Raw genomic sequence first — 19,881 nt, 5'->3', positions numbered from 1 at the left:
ATGTGGGGCATTCACAAGGAAGTGGGAGCATACAGCTTCAGACCCATGGGTCCCAGGACAGTGTCCTTCCCCAGGAGAGGAGGACATTCTCCACCGCTTTGACTGAGCCCACACCCCAGGGCAGAAGTGATTCCATCCCAAAGGAGTGTGGTGGTGTAGCTTCATGGTCACAGCCATGTGGTGGATACCAGAGGAGCAGTCATCTATAACGGCTGGTGGTGGCTTTTCCCTTACAGTCCATAATAGTCGTGTGAGCAAGATTTGGCCTTCTCTGGTGATCTCACACCCCAGGCTATTGTCTGACTACCTTGTGCGCCATCCTGAAGGACAGGGCAGTTCAGGGAAACAGATAAAGAACCAACAGTTCCTTCTGGGCAGCCTGCAAGTCTGCCTGCCTGGATGGAAGATGCAGTTGTTCCTTCAGGCTTGGGAGGAACAGGAACACTGCAGCTTCCCAGAGGCAGTTTCCTCAGCGGTTCTCTAATTGCACCACCTTTACACACAGCACCAAGAAGCATTTAGAATCAAATACGTTATTTAAGAGCAGGAAGACCCCTCCGGAGAGGTTTCTGTTTATTCTTTAGGTGCAATGGCTCTGCATGGTCTCAGCCCTCTGTGCAGCGGCCCCAGCTCTGCAAAGGAGTGTGCTGAGACTGGATTATGTGTATCTCACTGCCAGAAGCTCTGTGGTCTGTCACTGTTCAGCTTTCTGTGCTGCGGCATCGCTTCTGCGCCCCTTTGCTCCCTTCCACCTCCACAGAATCATAGAATCCTTAGGGATGGAAAAGACCTTTAAGATCATCAAGTTCCACCACTAATCCAGCACTGCCAAGTCCACCATTAAACTGTATCCCTAAGCACCACATCTACATGTTCTTGAACATTTCCATAGTTTTGTGGTCTCTCTCCACATCATTCCCCCCACCCTGATGCAAATCCAGCCTTCCAACATTAGCAGACCGTCTCCCAGATTGGTCAAATCCATGAAGAGGTCTCCGCGAGCTTTGAGCAGGTCCTGGAGCAGGGAATTTGCACTACATACTCTGTGCTGCTTCACTGCCATGTGTTCCTAATTTCCTTCAAGTCAACCAGTGAAGCTCTCAAGCCTTTCCATCACTGAAGAGCACAGTGAGCCAAGCACCATGGGACAAATCCTGCCCCTAGTTTGGAGATGCAACACCCATGAGGGCGATGGAGATCAGCGGAGCAAGGAGAGAAGCTATGTCGCACTTCAGACCCAGTGACAGCTGCCACCTGCTCAGCACTAAAGCAATAAATCTGGGGGATCTGGGTTTATTCTCCTCCAAATCACTTTATTATGTTGTGAGTAACCACAAAGCCTTACAATGCTGCAGAGGTTCTTTAGGAAAACAAACACAGCGACAGTATTTGCCAGCTTTTGCTAAGACTAGTTTAGCTAGCAGCTAGCATGAGATTACACAAGGAAATCTTGCAGTCTTCAACTGGATTGTCACATTGGGTTTTAAATTTACCACAGTGCTGCAAAGACAGTAACTTTGACAGTAGGTGATAACCCTAATGTTTCATCTATGTACAGACTTAAAAAATTAAACAATTTCTTTTTTAAAAATACATTTTCTGCCAGCAGAAAATAATTCACTTAAAAAGGCAAGAACCAGTAAAACCCCCACATCCTTCCTCAGAAACTGTCCCTGCCTTGCAGTGCAGTTTGTTCCTGTTCCCCTCCAGATCTCTGCCCACAGGCAGCCCCATTGCCTTTTTAAGAAAATCAACATGTTTCCTGTGATTTTGAAGGCTGGTCAAGCATTGCAAAGGCTCAGTAGAGGGGAAAAAGCCCCGAAACTGAAGGAAGGGGTAAAAATCCCACCCTAAGGTCCCCAAACAAATGATTGAAATGGAGATAGATGGAAGTTAAGTGTTGACTCTGACTTTTATGGAGTCAGTGGGTTTGGGCAACAGGGTTTCCACTTTCAAAGATTTTTGGGGGTATGAGGGCAAAATCTGAGCTTCCCCCAACACTCCCAAGGACAGTTGTGAGATAAGTTTATATCTGCAACACCTTTACATGGATCTCCCTCAACCAAACATTGAAGGTGGCCCTGATACAGGGCTGGGTTTAGAGACCAAACCGCAGATCAGCTCGAGCAGGACCCCCATCCATAACATCCCATCCCCCCGGACAGAGAGTGCCAGATGTGGACCAGACCTCAGCAGACACCTGCATTGCTCCTATAAGCAAATTGAAGGCTTCACATATGGCATTGAGCCATGCTGTGCTGTCTTCTCCCACTTCCTCCTACACTGGAGAAAAAGAGGGTCCAGAGAGGTTCCCCTTTGCAGGCATTTCAGCAGTGGAGGAAAAAAAAAAAACTGAGTAAACCTTTGGGGACCAGGATTTTTATCAGATTTCAGTTTATCAGATTCACTTGGCAACACAGGACCTGTGTGAGTGAAAGAAAAGCCACAACTCTGGAAAAAAACCCAAAGATCTTTTCTCTGATAAGCAAAGTGCTCCGGGGCCACAGGCATCAGTGTTAATTCTTCCCCGGCACATTCTCAAGAGTGTTTTGGCACTGGAAGTTGCCTCACATATGCCCAGATGAGCTGCAGATGTGTTCAGATGGGGAGTGTCAGCCTGGAAACAACTTACTCTCATATCCTCTAGGTCTGGGTCTTGGTTTGATAAGGTCATCAAGAAAGAATCCCTGTCAAAGTTTCCTTCCAAGCTTCCCCAGGAAGGGAGGAGGGATTATTTTCCTTTTTTTTTTCTGAGCTAGGCTACATGATCTCTTCCCTTTGCAACCTCCTTCATCAAGGGCTAGTTCCTGGATGAGACGTGGTTGTTAGCAGATCCCTCTGCTTCCCTTCCTCTGCTGCACATCATCTCTGACCAATGGCTCACTGAGGTTAAAAACACAGGAGGTTGCCAAAACTGGGCCTAAGTTAATTCGACATGAAAAGGATCAAGGTGGGAAAACAAGGAGAAATTGGTGGGAAAATTTCTCGACTTACTCAGTGTTTGTTGCACACCTATGCAAATAACATGTAAAACCCAGCACATTAGGTGCACCCTGTATTCAGGTTTGTCTGGAAATGTTTCCTCAAGACTGAAAGTGCATGACAGAGAACAGGGTGCTGCTAATGAAGGCAACATCCAGAAGGCACATTTTGGGAAATAATAATTAAAAGAAGGATGATGCGTGGGTTTGTAAGCAAGCAGCTACAGAGCTGGTACATTTTGGTGTGTGCTCTGCAGAGATGTAGCTTTGCTCCTACAAACATATCTGAGGCATGAAGGGTTTGCTCCAGACTAACTGTTCTGCCCTGGGACCTGCAGAGCAACTTGTCCCCACATTGTCCAGCATTGCTGCTCTTGGGCCAACAGGATGAGTGAGGACCTCAATGCACCGGGTAAAATCTGGAGCCAGCAGATAATGCGGGCTGAGATTTGAGAGTTTATAAAATCCACAAACAATCAACTATTGGCAAATACAAATATATAAATTATTGACAGTTTTACAAAAGGCACACTGCAAGCCATCTCAGTCCGACACCTGTACAAGTCCCGTGGCCCCTCCACCCTCCCTGCTCCACCCCTTCTTCTCCCCAGCTTTCATCACAAAACATAAGGCGCTGCTGCTACGGACCCATGGCTGTCATGGCAACTGAGGACTTCTTTTTTGGTCAGCCCAATTTGTCGGTGGTACTGTCCTTCTTTGATGGTCTTAAGACACTGTATGTCCTTCCCTAAGGTGATGCTTTTGATGGAAGGCAGGTATTTCAGCAAAGTCTTTGGCAAGGATGACACGCCTGTCCCAGAGAGGTTGAGCTCTTGTAGGGAGTTCAGACCAGAGATAACTTCAGCAGTCAGTGACTTCAAGTTGGGATTGTTGGATAAATCCAGAACCTGGAGGGCTTGGAGTTCCTTGAAGCTATGAGGAGATAACTCTCTAAAGCCACGCAGGCCACTGAGGGATAAATGAATCAAGTCTTTCAGCCCTGCGAAGTCTCCTTTCTCAACCTTAACCAGAGGGTTTCCATCAAGGTTTAAATATCGGAGAGGAAGGCCCTGAAGGTTTGGTACAGATGTTAGCCTGTTTCCGGAAAGATTTAAGTTCTGGATGTTAGGGATGCTCTTTTCATGGTGCCTTGTAATTGTGCTGAGCATATTATTGGATAGATCCACATTCAGGGATTTGCCTTGACCTTTTGAACTAAAAATGTCCACAGCTATATCCAAAAGTTTGTTATTGCTCAAATCTATGTCACCTAGAGGAGAACTGGAGAAACAGTCCTCTGGAAGGACTTCCAGAGAGTTGTGACTCAGGTCCAAGGACTCCAGGTACCGAAGCCTGGAGAATGTTGTGGAGGAAATCTTGGCAATTTTGTTGTAGCTCAGGTCGAGACTCACCAGGGTGGTGTATCCAGGGCCAGTAAGCATCGATTCATTTATTGTTTCCAGTTTGTTTGATGATAGATCCAAGTAGGAGGTATCCAGAGGGATTGGGACAGGAACAATGTGTGAGCCTATTCCACTGCAGTCCACCTTGGTCAAGCTGAAGCTGTCAAAGAGACCAAAGGTTTCCACTTCGCAGTGGCAGCCAGGGAAGCAGGTTTTGGTGGTACCAAAACAAGGAAGGAGAAGCAGCAAATTGAACCAGGCCAGGAAATGCATTGTTCTCCTGGAAAACAAGGCAATAGAAAAACAGATTTAATTGCTGTAGAAATTACTTTATGAAAGATATTTTACTGTTTGACTCATGTAGTCTTGTCCTTTCTCTTTACAGAGGGAGAGATTAAGCATACCCTTAAATAGCATGGATATCCCAAAGACTTTGTCTCTCATGTTATGAACCCAGTGGGAACTTAATGGAGAAAATAAATTGGGTCAGCAGTCTTTACAGATGTAATCAAGTGGAGACAAAACTGGAAATGAGCTGTAAGAACAGTAGGCTACCTTAAAGCATGATCTATCAAGCATGTATGATTTTGAGCGGACCATGGAAGAAGCTAAATGACAGCTCAAACGCTGAGTCATTTTACAACCTGGCAAACTTCAGCACACAGAGGTCCTTCATGTCAGGGCATCCCTGTGAGATTTGGGAGCACTGACTTCAGGACCCTGCACTGACAGTTTGGAGAAATCATTTAGGCTGTGGGAGCCTTTGGTGTCTAAAGACCTTACTGGGAGAGGAGAAACCAAAGCTCCATTCAAATTTCCTACAGGCAACAGCATCCTCAAAACAACACCCAGGATGAAGAGCTAAAAAGGCCAGCTCCTTATTGCCCAAATTGACATCATATCTCCCTTGCCTGGACTTCAGATGCAAATTTAGAAGTTTTTAGGTAGTTAAGATCATGGATTTGTATCAGGTGATGGTGGCAGCTCCTAGCAGAGCAGAGGAACCAAGGCTTGTTCAGTCTAACCCAGCCTTTGCTGCGGTGGGCCCAGCCCTCTGCACAGTAGAGAGAGATAATTTGCTTCATTACAGTCTTTGGGGAGCCTCTGCTAATTACATTAAGTATTCTCTCTGATTAACAATGCCAGCAAGCAAGGAGTTCTCTCCACTGCTTTGGTCTTGACCCTTCTCCCTCCAAGACATTTCTGTCCCTCCATCATCTCGCACAAGAGAAGCAGAGAGCTGATCTGCACCCCCCAGCTTTGCTGAACCTCTTCAGATCACATCCTTGACATCTCGTCCACACAACAGTGGGCAACAGCAGCTGCATGGTTTCAAGAGACAGCCAAAAGAAGCTTTATCTCTGTGTCTCTGGAGAGGGTAAATAGGAGCATGTCAGCATCCTGCAGGTCAACAGAGGCAGCAAGGACTGTCCTCACTGGTTCCTATTGCAGTCATGGGTGATGACTCCTCATGCCTTACAAACAAGGTCTCCAGAAGGCTGGAAACAGAAAATCTCACCAAACTTGACAAACAGATCCATCAGCACTGGTCAGATCCATCAGCACTGGTCCTTGGCTACACTGCTGGCCATAAACAGACATTCACGTGCCAGCTGCTCATTTAACAAGAAAAGAGTAAAAGAAATCCCCTTTAAATGAACGCTCCCATCCCCACCTCAGCCTCCCTGGTCTCTGCTCTTACCTTTCCCACCACTGTTCAAAAGCACTTCATTAACTTCCTTGCGGTATCACCTTTCCCACGCACCCTTTGATCTGGCTGAGACTCCTTCCTCACGGCCCTTGTACCTTCCCAAGACCATTTCCTAGAAATTCGCACTTCATCTCCCCTCACCCACCCCTTGTCATCAGTTTCTGTCCCTTCTCAGCATGGTCTTCTTGGCCCTGCTCTCATTCCCAGGACACTGACTGGGGACTACTTCCAATGAGCAAAACAAGCGCAAAGGGGGAAAAATGTTGCAAAAATACTGTCCTGATCACTGATGTGAGTTGTATGGCAGTGTCTTCCAGATCTCCTGCAAATAGACAGCAGAGATTGGGACTCTGGCCAAATTGCCTGCAACTAAACCATCGCTAAAGGCCAACTCATAATCCTCCGGGGTCCATTATTCTATAGAAACAACAGAAAATTGGTAAGATGAGCCCTACTCTCAGCCCATCTCAACTGTTTCCTGAGAAAACACATATATGTGCAGAGGGGACACAGCGGGAAGGGCTCTTCTCTGCAGACACATTCCCAGATATCCCTTTCCTGACGACATCAAGGCTGATCCCCCCTAGTTCTGTGCAGACAGATATAGCTTGCTGCCTTATGCAGTCCCTCCTAAAACAAATACTACTCTTATTATTTTTTTTCATGAAGCTGCTTTTGGATTGCACTGAATTATTTTATTACCAGGGGCAGTTAAAACAGTGGGGAGCTCCTTGTAAACTAAAACTGCAAAACCTCAAATGTGAAATGTCTCACGTACAGAGAAGTACCCACAGTGGTGTCAGCCCAGTCTACTGGTATTTCTTCTCCCAAATTCCACCCCGTGGCTATTCCCACTTGATGTCTCAACATGGAAATCCCCTCCCAACTTCTCCCTCAAGTATGCAGCTCAGTTCCTCATAGAACTGTTTCAGCTCTGGTGGGAGCTGGATCATACACCAGGAAGTCCAAAGGCACACCAGCATGAAATTTTACTTTCTGAGCAGTGCTAAAACCTTCATGGGCTCCTTCTGGGTCATCTGGACAAAAGTAAGAAAAAAATCCAAAGCCCTAATATAACTGGGAACAGACTTTTAATAGGGCCTGTAGTGATAGGACTAGGGATAATGGTTTTAAACTAAAATAGGGGTGATTTAGACTAGACGTAAGGAAGAAGTTTTTTGTGATGAGGGTGGTAAAACACTGGCACATGTTTCCACAGAGAGGTGGTAGATGCCCCATCCCTGGAAGCATTAAAGTGCAGGTTGGATGGGGGTCTGAGCAACCTGATCTAGTTGAAGATGTTTCTCATTATTGTGAGGAGTTGGACTGGATATCCTCTAAAAGGTCTATTCCACCCCCAGCTATTCTATGATTCTATGAATTGAGAGGAGAATTAAAACCATTGCTGGGCTTTGATATGCAGCTGCTCACTTTTGTGTGAGCTGTGCCCTTTTGACATGGGAATTCCCTTCCTGGTCAGTCTCAAAAATGATTGCCAGAAGTGGGCAGATACAGTGACTCCCACTGCAACATCCATCACTCCAGCCAGCAGCAAAGACAAAACATTACACAGCTGAAGTGCAGTACACAAAGCTCAGCTGAAGTATTTGCACAGCATCTATTGCCTCTTCCCTCCTCACAGCACTGCCACAGATTGTCCCTTACTGGCTCTGCAATTGCTTTGCAGATGGGATACCATCCATTAGTACCAGTTAAAAACTCCCTTATGGAGCAGCACGGAGCATCATAGGCTAACATGCCACTTGGTTAATAGTTCTGACAAAAGATGGGAGAAATAAAATTACTGGTCACCTTCCAGTCCAAGAAAGAGACTCTTGCATTGCCAGATAATCAGCAAAGAGCTTAGTCAGGTACAGGCATGTTTTATCATTGTGTGGAGCAATCGATAGCTCTCTTTGAAATGGGAAAAGAAACACACCGCAGGCATTTACAGTTCTGTGTACAGTGTGTATTTGAAACTGCACCAAAATGCCTTTGGATTGCTGCCCACGAGCTGCTTTGTTGATAAAGGCAGGAAGCCAAGGTATCCCCTTGTAAAAGGAAGAGGAGTCAGCGTCTTGCAGCACTGGGGAGATTCATTTAGGAAAACACTCAAGAAACCACCGGCACCATCACCTAAGATAGTGAGGGGAAAGTCACCGGGAGAAAGCAGCCAACCCTGGGGCTGGTTCAGCCATGTCCTCTTCATTTCTATGGCTCTTGAGGTGTGGAGAGATCCCAGTATAAGATCTGACTGTCTGGCAGCTCTAGGGGGTTGTTATACCTGCTGATTGCAATAGGAGCTGCTGGGGGTGCAATATCATCCCCCACATTTCAGGTGCCTGTAGTGACTGCAGGGCTCTGGTCTTTATATCCTGCTCATCCTTTCTGCCAGGCAAATATTCTGAGACAAGCCTAAGGAGACCCCGTAGTGGTTAATGGAGCCAGTGTTGGACCAAGCTCCTAGCAGAGTGCCAGCCTTCTCCCCTGATCCCACATCTCTCCTTGAGCCTGCAGATGCCCGTATGCCTTCTCCCTGCTATGCTCATCCACTGCATAGCTGTGTGGCAAGACACACACAGAAGACTCGCACTGAGATTTCCCAGCCAAAAAACCCCCAACATTAAAACCAGACTGCAGAGGAATTCCAGGTCTCAGCTGGTGGTCAGGGAGCGAGATGGGAGAGAGGAAAGCTTTGTTACAGTGTCGTTGCAAATTCACACTTCTCCCTGCACTCCTCTTCCTTAAAGACTTTTCTCATTAGGGAGATCAGCTGACACATGCCCCCATGGATGAAAGCCCATTGCTTGGGGACTGGTCCCCCTCTTCAGGAATGCTGATATTAAGAGGATGCTACCTAGGCTACCTCCAGTTGCCCTGGCAACCACCAATCTGGAATTCCCCATAGCAAAAAATCAATGACTAATTAAAGAAATAACACAAGGGGAGGTGTTTTAAAGTTTGCTGTTTGATGGAGTCAGGAAACAGCTGCCCCATTCTTCTCTTTTCATTCCCTCAGCCTCCCTGAACACGCCTCTGAACGAAGCATAGGCTGAAATGCAGCTGGGGTTGGGGCTAAAGGCGCAAATTCACCCAAAGAAGCTTGAGGTACATGGGTAGGAAGTGCAAAAAAAACCCCAAACCACCAGGGTGTCTCTATGGTGGGGTGAAGAGAAAGAAATTGCTCATGAAGGGGATGAAACCAACCTAAGACCAGACACATCCCTGGAGATGTCCCTCTCTCCCTTGTCCATGAGAGAGTAGGATGCCCAGTCTCCCTGGTTACGGCTTCCCACCCCATTCTTGGCTTCATCTTCCAAACCCTAACCCCACCCAATAACTAGGTGCACTTGGATGAACCAGCTCACTCATCCAACAAAACCCCCTCTAATCTTCCTCTTTCCCCTTTGGTGGGTCAGTTTTCCAACCAACTCAGGTGACCGGCCACAGGGTTACCAGCTCTCACACAGGAGTGGGGAAAACAGAGTCTGCCTTTTTCACAGCAGCCCACAACTAGACCAGTTTGGATTTGACATGAATCTGTAAAGCATGGTGGACAGATGCTGGTAATTTCCAAGTTTCTTGCCAATACTAATTCTGGATTAGCAGAAAATAGAGCAAATTTCAAATAAAAAAGGCAAAAAGGAAGGGCTGAAGTCCACCTATCCCAAATAAGAGTTGTTGTTCTAGCAAAGGACAGAAGAGTTGGATTAGCAACAGTATTTCAGGAGGAAAATTTTGGGATTGTCTTCTGTCTCTTGTATCAGCCAAGTGAAGAAATAAACAAAGTCTTTACAGCAAAGCTCACAAGGCCCACTTGGCTGCCAGCACTAATTGGGGTCAGGGGAAAAGGAACGTTATTGGAAAGTGAAACAAGTGCATAGGTTATGATAAAGGCCATAAATCCTCCAGACTGAAGGGGGAAAAAAACAAAAAAGAGAGAGAGAATTGACTCTCTCTCTCTCTTTAAATATCTTGGAGGCTAAGTGGCAGCTGGGACAGCAGCTCCAGAGCACCAGAATGCTCCAGAGTTGCTTCTCGACAACAAAATTGCATAAGAGACCTTTCCCCACCTTCTCCACCCATTAATTATTCTGTAAAATTAGAATAATTACTGACTAAAGTGCAGCACTAGCAGCAGCTACACTTTTCCAGTGTGGACTCTCCCGGGCTGAGCCCAAATGACGCCACAGATGCAATCGCGGTCGGGTCTCCAGATCCCATATGCCAATTTGAGCAGGCAGCAAAACTAGCTCAAACCAGCCTACAGCCAGAGACCATTAAATCCTTACTGCAGACACACACCCCTCCCATAATAAAGAGGCAGCTGCTGACAAGGTTACTCTTTTTTTGTTGTTGGTTATTCTCATGTGAATCTATTGAAAGTAAAGGTCATTCAGGCTTTTGCTTCGCCTGCTTCAGACTGCCTCTTCCTGCAGAAGGGCTCCCCACACAAATGCCACAAAGAGCTCCCAATAAATATTATTAAACCCCACAGAAAAAATTTTGATGTAAATTGGAACAATGTTTTCTGACCTGCTTGCTGCTTTTTGTTGTTTGCTGGTTTGGGAGGCACTTTGCAAACAGTCCTGGTTTTATACTCAGAGTTTGAGACTTCCTGGGTTTGCGGAGAGGAGAGCTAATGGGAATCCAAGAAGCATCTGGTTTTTATGTGTGATCCTGCATTTGTTAGATGGGTTTGAGAGAGTTCAGTGGAGTTACTCCAGGTGTCAGTGACAGCAGGATGAGAATCAGTCCCTTGGCTCTTCCAAATTGCACTTGATTTTGTGGAGGCCTCCATCAGGAGACATTGCACAGGTCACTTTTAGGGGATAAGTTATCACCCTTCACTTCACACTGGTGGTTTTATCAGTGGGAACTGCAAAGCTGCTTAGAACAGCAGAGCTAACCCAAATTTTCCAATAGGATATGAAGACAGGGATTTGCAACCCTATTTCCCTCACCAGTGCATGCAAGCATTAGGATGAGGGGAAGCTCAGCCACTGCGGTGGTGACTTTAGCCCTTATGGCTCAATGTAAAGAGACACCAAGTGCTTGAGCAGGAGCGAAAAGGCATCCTGCAGGTGCCTGAATGCTTTGCGCCATGTTCCTGCTCCCTGAGAAAAATCAGAATGAAATGCAAGGAATGCCAAAGAAAAAAAGAAAAGGTTTTGCTATGAATTCCTTTATGTTTTAATTATTTTGCCTGGCAAGATCATGGAGCAGATCCTCATGGAAACTTTGCTAAGGCACATGGAAAATAATGAGGTGATTGGTGACAGCCAACATGACTTCACTAAGGGCACATCCTGCTGGACAAATCCCATGGCTTTCTATGACACAGTTACAATGTTGGTGGATGAGGGAAGAACAACTTACATTATCTACCTGGACATGTGCAAAGCATTTGACACTGATCCACACAACATAGTAGTCTCTATGGAGAAACATAGATTTGATGGGTGGATGACTCAGTGGATAAGGAATTGGCTGGGCAGTCACACTCAAAGAGTTAAAGTCAACAGCTCAATGTTCAAGTGGAAACCAGTGAGCAGCGGAGAAACTGGATAAACAGAGACAAGATGCTACTTCCTGATCTGGACAAGAACCCCATTGCTCTGCATCAAGTGTGTCTTTGCAAGACTTAAATCTCATCAAACCCCATGGAATAATGGTCGTAGACAGCCAGAAGGGGCAAAGAACGAAAAAACAAGACACCATCCCACTTTTTTCCCAGACCTTGGTTATCTCCATGGGCTTTTCTCCTCTGTGGACATAAATTGCTGAGCCAAAACTTCAATGACTTTCCACAAAACTCTCCTTTAGGGAGATTTTTGTAGATGTTACAGGGGATGGGATAGATAAGATTAGCAAGGGCAAAGATAAATTAAGCATCAAAAGCATTTCACAACCCCAAAGGCAAAGCCAAGCAGCCCCTCAACCCACCACGCGGGCCACAGAGAAGACATGTGGGATTGATCTGGAGGGAACCCAGCACCTCCAAACCCTACAGCTCCACACTATGGGTCTGTTTTCAAACATGGAATCATTTAGGTTGGGAAAGACCGCTAAGATCATTGAATCCAGCTGTTAGCCCAGCACTGCCAAACCCACCACTAAACCATGTCCCCAAGTGCCACAGCTGCGCATCTTTTAAATATCTCCAGGGATGGTGACTCAATCACTTCCCTGGGCAGCCTGTTCCAATGCTTGACAACCCTTTCGGTGAAGAAATTTTCCCTAATTTGCAATATAAATATCCCCTAGTGCAGCTTGAGGCTGTTTCCTCTTGTCCTATTGCTTGTTTCTTGGGAGAAGGGACTGAAATGCTTGCTCGGCTGAAAGTCTCTGCTCTATTTTTTTAATGTAAAATGTAAAAAAAAAAAAAAAATCCTTTATTTAATAAAGAAATGGATAGACTTATTAAAATAAATTTTGTTACAACTGTTAATGTCACAATTCCCATCTGCTTGCAAGAGGCCACAGATAATTTATCATCCTAGTGCTTAAACAGCTAGTAGTTTATTTCACTTGTGCAATCTTCCCCCTCTGGCATCCCTCATTCCCCCTGGAGAAGGAAATCAAGGTGCAGGGTGGTGTATTTTGGGATCTGAGAAAACATGTGCAGGCAGGTCTGCCAGCCCATACAGTAACTTGCAGCTCATTTACATCCATGGCTGAAATACAATTTCTGCCACATCAAGAGCTTCATGCCTTGAAAAGATGCATTTTCTGAGGGAAGAGCAGCCCAACTCCAGGGAATTTTGCCTCAAGTGGGAAAACGTTGGTGCCACGTCCAGCACAGGAAAATTAGGAATTAAATCACCGTGGCATCGGGATTTGCAGAAAATTCCCTCTTCTCTGCTCAGCCCAGAAATCTGTCAGCTTAATAGCAGTTTATTTCCAGGTGGAGGAATTAGTGTCCTGTGGCTTTTGAAAGCAATTTTGCTCTCCAGCCTCAAGTCAAGCTGTGCTTGTGCCCAGAGGGGGCATTCCCGAAAGGAAATTTTTTGCCAGGCCTCCTGAGTGGCTGGGGGCAGGGAAGGCAGGTGTTGGAGTGGTGTAGCACCAGGAGGGATTCACAGTATTTTCTGGGAGCAGGCAGGATCTGAGCATCCCAGCCCCACCATTGCCTCCTGGCTATTCCAGCTGCAGGACTGCTCAAACTGGGAGCTTTGGCAGCCACACCTGGTTCCCAGCAGCCCTGGATGCACGGAATCAGTCAAACAGGTGCCTGCAAGGGTTATAAGAGCTCAGGACTTTCTCCTGCTTTAGAATCACTTCTGGCATGACCACCCTGAATTCTTTTACCCCTAACAACTCCTATTACTCGTCCTCTGAGCTCTGCTTGTTAACTGTGAGCATTTCCAGGAGCAGGAGACCTCAGTATCCTGGCACTCGCTGAGTATAACAGAGACCTCATCTCGGCCAGGAACACAAATATTTTCTTAACCATCTCAAACTCAGCCCGGACAGAATTTTTATCATAGCGACATGTCCCAGAATGGGAGGTCTCTGTTATTTTGGCACAAACTCGGGAACAGACCAGCCCTTCACACAGTGCTTCATAGCCAAAGGAGAGGTTTACACAGAGTTTTATGCCAGTCCTAATGCATTTTGCTATAGAAAGACCGGGTGACGCTACCTGCCCCATCACCTCCAGTGCCCAAGAACACACTGTGAGGCACGAAGGGAGCCTGCAAGTACCCAGGCTTTACCTAAATCACAGCATTAACCTTGGGAGGATTAAATCTCCTTCTTTCTCAACTAGTCAATTACTGAAAGCAAAAATGATCCCAGCAACCCTCTCCTAGAGCCTCAGCCCTTGGAGACGCTCACCTGACAGCCAACCCTAGACGGTTCCTGTGCTGGCTCCTGCCACGATGATACTTTCTTGCTGCACTCCAGCTCCTGGAGACATGATATAATTCCAGAGGAATGCACTCAAGGATGAGCACCATATGCTAGAGAGGAACGTTAAGAGGTGCAGCATGGGGAGAGGAAACCTCCTACCCACGACAGATACTTCTTGGTTTTAGCTGTTAAAAGAGCTAATGAGCCATGTCACTGTGCCCAGCTGGGATATGCCACATGCCTTGCATGTCCCTGGGATGGCATGTACCATGTTCCATGCCAAGGAAGTGCAGGTTGCAAGGACCCACCAACAGCTCTCTGGTCAATGAGGGAAAGGTGTGATGCCTATGGATGTACCGCACATCCCTGACCTGGATTGCTTCCAATCTCCCCAGAGGGCTGGCCTGATCTGCAGAGAGACCATGCTGCTTGAATAGACATTGATGGGTTCCCCTGGAGAAGATGAGCTAGGCAGGGAGAAGGAAGCAAAAGAGAGGATGGAGGAGATGATACATCCCAGGGTGATGCCTCTGCTCTTCCTGGTGAGACACATCCCACTAAGGGCAAACAACTCATCACAGCCCCATCATCCTGTATCTCTAATGGCTTTCCACCTCTTTCTCCTTGAATCATAGAATCATTAAGCTTGGAAAATACCTGTAAGATAATTAAATCCATTACAACAGAGGTGGCTGCAGATCAGGTCCAAGTGCTGCCTCCAGTGGCATGCCTTGGTCATGGTTCAGCTAGCACTGGAAATATCATGAGAAAGCAGAGGGAAAAGAAATTCAACCTGGCTGGGAAACACCTCCAGCCCTGGCAGAAGGATTTTAAGAGGACCCCATGCAGCTTTATCTCTCTGAAAGGCAGCAGCTGCCAATCTCCCTTCTCCTATCAGCCCTGCGGGGCTGCTGACTTCAGTAAGGAAGGGCAAAGAGAGGAGACTGGGAGTTAAGCTGGGTGCCCCTTGGCACTGCTCCTGCTGGCCCAGGGATTCTTTGTGGGCTTTTTATTTATTTTTGTGGTTGGGTTTTTTTTCCATGCACAATAATCTCTAGGCCCCTTTGCCGTCTGTGGCTCTCAGTGTGCAGCTACAGACCCTCCGCTGAGGAGATAATAAATACAATCCTGGCCATTATTGTTGCAAACAGCACAGCTGGAGGCTCCCATCTCATTCCCCTCATGGCCTTTCTTCACCCCCCCCTTCCAATAAATTCTTGCATCGTGATGCTGCAAACAATGAATGCCAGTGAAACTGCTCTGCAGAGCATCAGCTGGGGCTCCAGGAGCTGCCCCCAACCCCAGTGAAGCACATGAGACATTTACTACAACCTTGGGTCTCCTACAAGGTTTGGGAAGGGGCGATTTGGGGAGGGGGAAGGGGTGTAGGTAGAGCTGATAAAGGGTTTGCCATTAGTGTGTCATCCCCACCATGATTCCCACTGGAGATGATGCTTCATTGCCCCCACAATGTGTGATATCTCCTCAACTCTTTTCCTCCCTCCTTGGCCCAGAATCCTCCAGTCCCTCTTGGCTGGTGCAGGATTTTGGAGAAAGATCATCTGAAGTGGGTTGGGAGAGCATTTCCCCAGCAGGACCAATTTCTCACCACTGATGTACTATGAGTCCCCATTTGTGTGCCTCAGTTTCTCTCCTGACACTTTAAGGATGACTAGCACTAGGTCCGAGAGGTGTTCACTCCTGTGTGGGGGTAGGGCTGCCATCCCCAGGTTTAAGTCCCACCAGTTTAACTGGGAAGGGAGGACAAGCCAAGGTGGCCTGGTCTCACCCCACACAGAAGTCCCCACTTCTGCCACTGCCATAACTGGTCCAGCCAAATGTCACCACTGTCCTTGGGCACCATGTCCAGCTCCTGCCTTCCTGGACGCTCTAGGGACAGCAACCCTGCTTTGCCCTCTGCTAAATGGGCAGCCAGGCCAGGGGAGAGGGGACAGGATGGATGAAACTGGCCAGGTTCAGTTATCCTATAATTCTTTGAGTTGGAGATTTCTTGCAAGAGGTTGCAATGCTTTGGTCCCGGATAGACAGAGGGGCTGTACCTTGTATGTAAACTGAACTTTTGCCATGGGATTAAAGTGCTTTGGAGGGAGGATCTACTCCATCCTGCTATGTGAAGTTTGGCCTCACCATGCTGACTGCTATAGAAATCTCATTCTCAAGGATGGGAGGAAAACAGGCAATTTTGGGGTCAGGGACATGTCCTGCCCCACTTGGAGACAAGTGACACAAGTCCCATGCACATGTGTCACATCAGACCTGATGGGGTGGAGGAATCATGTCTGGTTTGACCCATCTGTCACAATAGGAGTTTGAGTCTCAATTTTTCCTGAGGAAGATTATCTTATTTGAAGTAAAAAAAAAAAAATTCCTTGAAAAAATAGTCCCCATCCCTGAAAGTGTTCAAGACCAGGTTGGACAGGGCTTTGAATAAACTGGTCTGGTGGAAAGTGTCCCTGCCCATGGCCGGGGTGTTGAAACTGGATGATCTTTAAGGTCCAACCCAACCCATTCTGTGATTTCTCTCCCCACCCCTGGGTTTGATCTGCTGGCAGGAATCAGGGGAAAGGAGAGGAGTCACCATCACAGAGACACAGACTGCAAAAAAGAATCAGGAAGGGAGAAAGGGGAAGGAAAAGAAACCCCACAGACACTGGCACTCAGATATTACGCACAGCACATGGCCCTCTGTCAGCTATGGTAAAGATAAAGTGCTTTTTTCCAGTTTGCTGCTGCTCTGACAGATTTCCAGCCTGGTTAATACAACTCAGGAATGTCCCATGCTAAGGCAGCCAGGATGGTTTAATCTCTTGCAGTGTCCGCAAGCAGACAGGGAGGCTGGGGTGATTCCCAGAGCACATATTTCCTTCTCCCCTGCTGCACACCATGAATAAGATGGAAGCTCCCAGGAAAAAAACAAAAAACCCAAAAAAACCAAAAACATATAAAAATTGCAATAAAAATTAAAATCTCAAGATTTCTTTGTAATGAATGGCTGAGCCGTTCATACATTTGCCTCAATAGGTCCAGGTGCCAAGTTTTAGGACAAGAAGCAGCTTGCTCAAGCCAGCCTTTATCTCTTCCCAGCCCTCAACATCTCAGTGTTCGGAAGTTTCTTTTGATAGCCAAGGCAGCCAGCGCTGCGGCTACGGTGCAGAGCCCGGGGGTGCCAGGGGTCAGGGGGGCTGCTGGACAAGGATGCCTTGCCTCATCCCACCCTCCAGCCTCTGCTTCTCCCCACCAACCAGCTAACAAGAGAGGAGAAGGAGGAGGAGGAGAGACTGAAACAGGATAAAAAAAAAAAAAAAAAGCAGTTAGGGATGGAGGGAAAACTCTAAACCTCCGGAAGACGGTGGCTCACCTTTTATTCCCAGCTCTGTCTTGCACAGGGGTGGCACGTACTGCTGCTCACTGTGTGGCTGGGGGAGCACAGGATGCTTTTGCCTATATTAAAAAAAAAAAAAAAATCCACAAAACCCCTAAAAACTTCTGCATTTTTTTTCTCTTTTCTCCCAATTTCCTCTCACCCATTCAATGCTGGTTTATTCCTTGCACTTAGTTGTAAAGAACAGGGGTGCAGAAGACCCTCACCCCAGCCCCGCAACCTTTCCTGCCAGTCCAGCTTGTCATCAGAAATTAATGTCCCCTGGGATGTCTGCCACATCCTCGTTCCCTTCAGGCATTTTGTTATTGCTCCCTACTGCCTCTGACAGCAGCTGCTCGAATTCATTCACAAACCAGCAACGTCTGCCCTGCTCCAGGATGCCGCAAGGGAAAATCCGCCTGAGCGCTGCCACCCAGCCTCCTGCCTACCCCGGTGTCAAGCATCGCTCACCCCGCGCACCCACCGCCTCTGGAGGAGGGAAGTGGCAGCTCCTCGTCGGGCCATTTATAACCCGCAGGAGAGCAGGCACCTCCCACGTCCTCTCCAGGACAGACACTGGGACTGGCTCCCTGGGGTCACGATGGGACAAGAGCCAGCCCCGCACCAGGGCGATGGCACACACTGACCCGCTTTGCCCGTGAGCGCCTGGCTGCCGACAGCGAGCCCCCAGCCAAGTTTAGCCTGCAAATCCTCCCAGGGACGTGCCAGCTTCCTCCGGTCCTTTCAGCATCTAACACATCCAGCGTGCTTCTTATTCCCGGAGAGATCGGCGAGGTGGTCCAACCCTGCCTTTCTCCGGCGCCTCTTCTCCCGGTGTTCGCCCGGCTCCTCGCCGCTGCAATAGCCCGATGCTGCCAGCCGAGCTTTGGAGCGGCAATCAATGCGATATTTCCGCGCAACGCCAGCGATCGGCACCGGCTGCCCTCCGCAGAGCAGTGGCACAGTGTCCACCCAGACAAGTTTCCTACTGTAACTTCAGTGAATGCTGTTATTCAGGAGAACGGCAGCTGATTTATCATGGCAGGCACACGGGGAGAGCTTTCCATTCGGGAGACCGGGGGCTGCTCGTCCCACTGCCGCGACGAGCACGGTGAGCTCAGCAGGGTTCGCTGTGCTTTCCTTACAGCCGTGCTCCAAGGTCTTCGCTGCCACGGAATCGAATTCACAAACCGTGCTGGGCAGCGTCGCTTAACGGAGGCGATGCCACTTCCCCACGACACAAACCACCAGCTCCATCCGCACCACCAGCTCCATCCCCACCGCTCTCCTCCCAGCCTTCCCAAATCCCGAGCGAGAGGAGTAAAGTTGACAGACCCTTTTGTTTCCAGAGAGCTTGGCACGTGTTGTGGTTTACTGAGCTAATAAATCTGCCGTGGGCTGCGCCTTTTAACGACTGCAGCATTAATAACAAGTTTCCTGGGAGCTGCTTAAAAGTTTACAGGGTGTGTGCACTATCAGGGGAACCCCGGGCTTTCTGACCTCCTGCTTCAGAAGTCACACCCAGCAGCTTCTTTCATTCTTTCTTTCTGTCTTTTTTTTTTTTTTTCCCCAGTGAGAGAATGAATAAATCTTGCTCTGCTTCCTCTCTCCCCTTCCCAAGCACACCTTCCCCTTCAGTTTAATCCACTTAGAGATGGGAAATTCCCAGGCAGGGAGCTTTTGCCATGCCTTTATCAATGGAACCCGGAGGAAAGGACCCCCCCCCCTTGCATCTTCCAGTTTCTTCACCCCACCCAGCCGTCCCCTCTAAGCTTTCCTTCCCTTCCCTCCCCTTCTCCTTTCTCCCCTTACCTTGAGTAAGCTGCAAAATCCTGCGAGCCTCCCAGCCCCAGAAACCCACCAAAAAGCTTCTCTTCGCTCCTGAGAGTGGGGGGGAGGGCCCGGAGAGGAGGAGGAGGAGGGAGAGGAGGGGAGACAGGGAGCCCTGTGTGAAATCAAAGCCCCGAAGCCGGGCACGGGAGGCGGTGCGGAGCCTCCAGCTGCTGCTCGGATTACTCTGCAGCCGTGGCAATCTCGAGCACTCTACAAACCACCATTCCACCGGGGGAAGGAGAAGGGATGTCAGCTGGAGACGCTTCATCCCGGGAGGGTAGCCGGGCTGGGGGCTCTTACGCACCCGCCTAATCTTAAAGTTACCTCTCTTGAAAAAACAGAGGTGGGGAAAAAGTAGTTTACCTCCACCCGAGACCTCTGTCCTTCCCCCTACCCTGCGCCCCCGGCCCCCGGCCGCTGAGCCCCCACGCGAGGAAAAACTCATCACACCAAAAAAAGTTTCCGCACTCTGAGATTGGGGAGGGCTCCCCCGCAGGCACCCCCGGGGCTGGCCCTGCACATCCCCTGGGAGGCGGCAGGGAGGGCTCAGCCCATTGCGGTACAGCTTCCCCCCTCCCCAAAAATGAGCCCCACGCTTCTGCACACTCGGGGAAGGTTTGAGGGGGGGTGCAGAAAGGGCATGCAGGGGCCAGAGAGGGGATGGAGGGCGCAAGGAAGGGGTGGGTGTCAGGGAGGGGATGCGGGGGGCAGGGAGGG

General features: G+C 48.3%; 1 protein-coding gene across 3 annotated transcripts; it reads right to left on the bottom strand.

Moving 5' to 3' along the window:
- Positions 1-1,292: 1,292 nt before the first annotated feature.
- TSKU (tsukushi, small leucine rich proteoglycan) lies at positions 1,293-19,476 on the bottom strand. Of its 3 annotated transcripts, none has more exons than XM_008634899.2 (3): positions 19,144-19,476; positions 17,329-17,411; positions 1,293-4,664 (listed from the first exon to the last, which is right to left on the bottom strand). In XM_008634899.2, exon 3 carries the CDS (start codon positions 4,655-4,657, stop codon positions 3,599-3,601), a length of 1,059 nt encoding a protein of 352 aa, XP_008633121.1. In that variant the 5' UTR covers positions 4,658-4,664; positions 17,329-17,411; positions 19,144-19,476; the 3' UTR covers positions 1,293-3,598. The 3 variants fall into 3 exon arrangements, with proteins under 3 accessions (XP_008633121.1, XP_017591463.1, XP_017591464.1); XM_017735974.1 differs by lacking the exon at positions 19,144-19,476 and adding an exon at positions 17,979-18,975; XM_017735975.1 differs by lacking the exon at positions 19,144-19,476 and adding an exon at positions 17,803-17,824.
- Between the last annotated feature and the right edge of the window lie 405 nt (positions 19,477-19,881).

This window comes from Corvus brachyrhynchos, unplaced genomic scaffold (genome assembly GCF_000691975.1).
Source record: "Corvus brachyrhynchos isolate BGI_N302 unplaced genomic scaffold, ASM69197v1 scaffold44, whole genome shotgun sequence".
NCBI classification, from domain to species: domain Eukaryota; kingdom Metazoa; phylum Chordata; class Aves; order Passeriformes; family Corvidae; genus Corvus; species Corvus brachyrhynchos.
Note: the sequence above shows the minus strand (reverse complement) of the source record. Positions and strands in the feature narration are given on the sequence as shown.

Excerpts from the sequence above, each read along its gene's own strand:
- TSKU (XM_008634899.2), bottom strand. The coding sequence starts at position 4,657 with ATGCATTTCCTGGCCTGGTTCAATTTGCTGCTTCTCCTTCCTTGTTTT.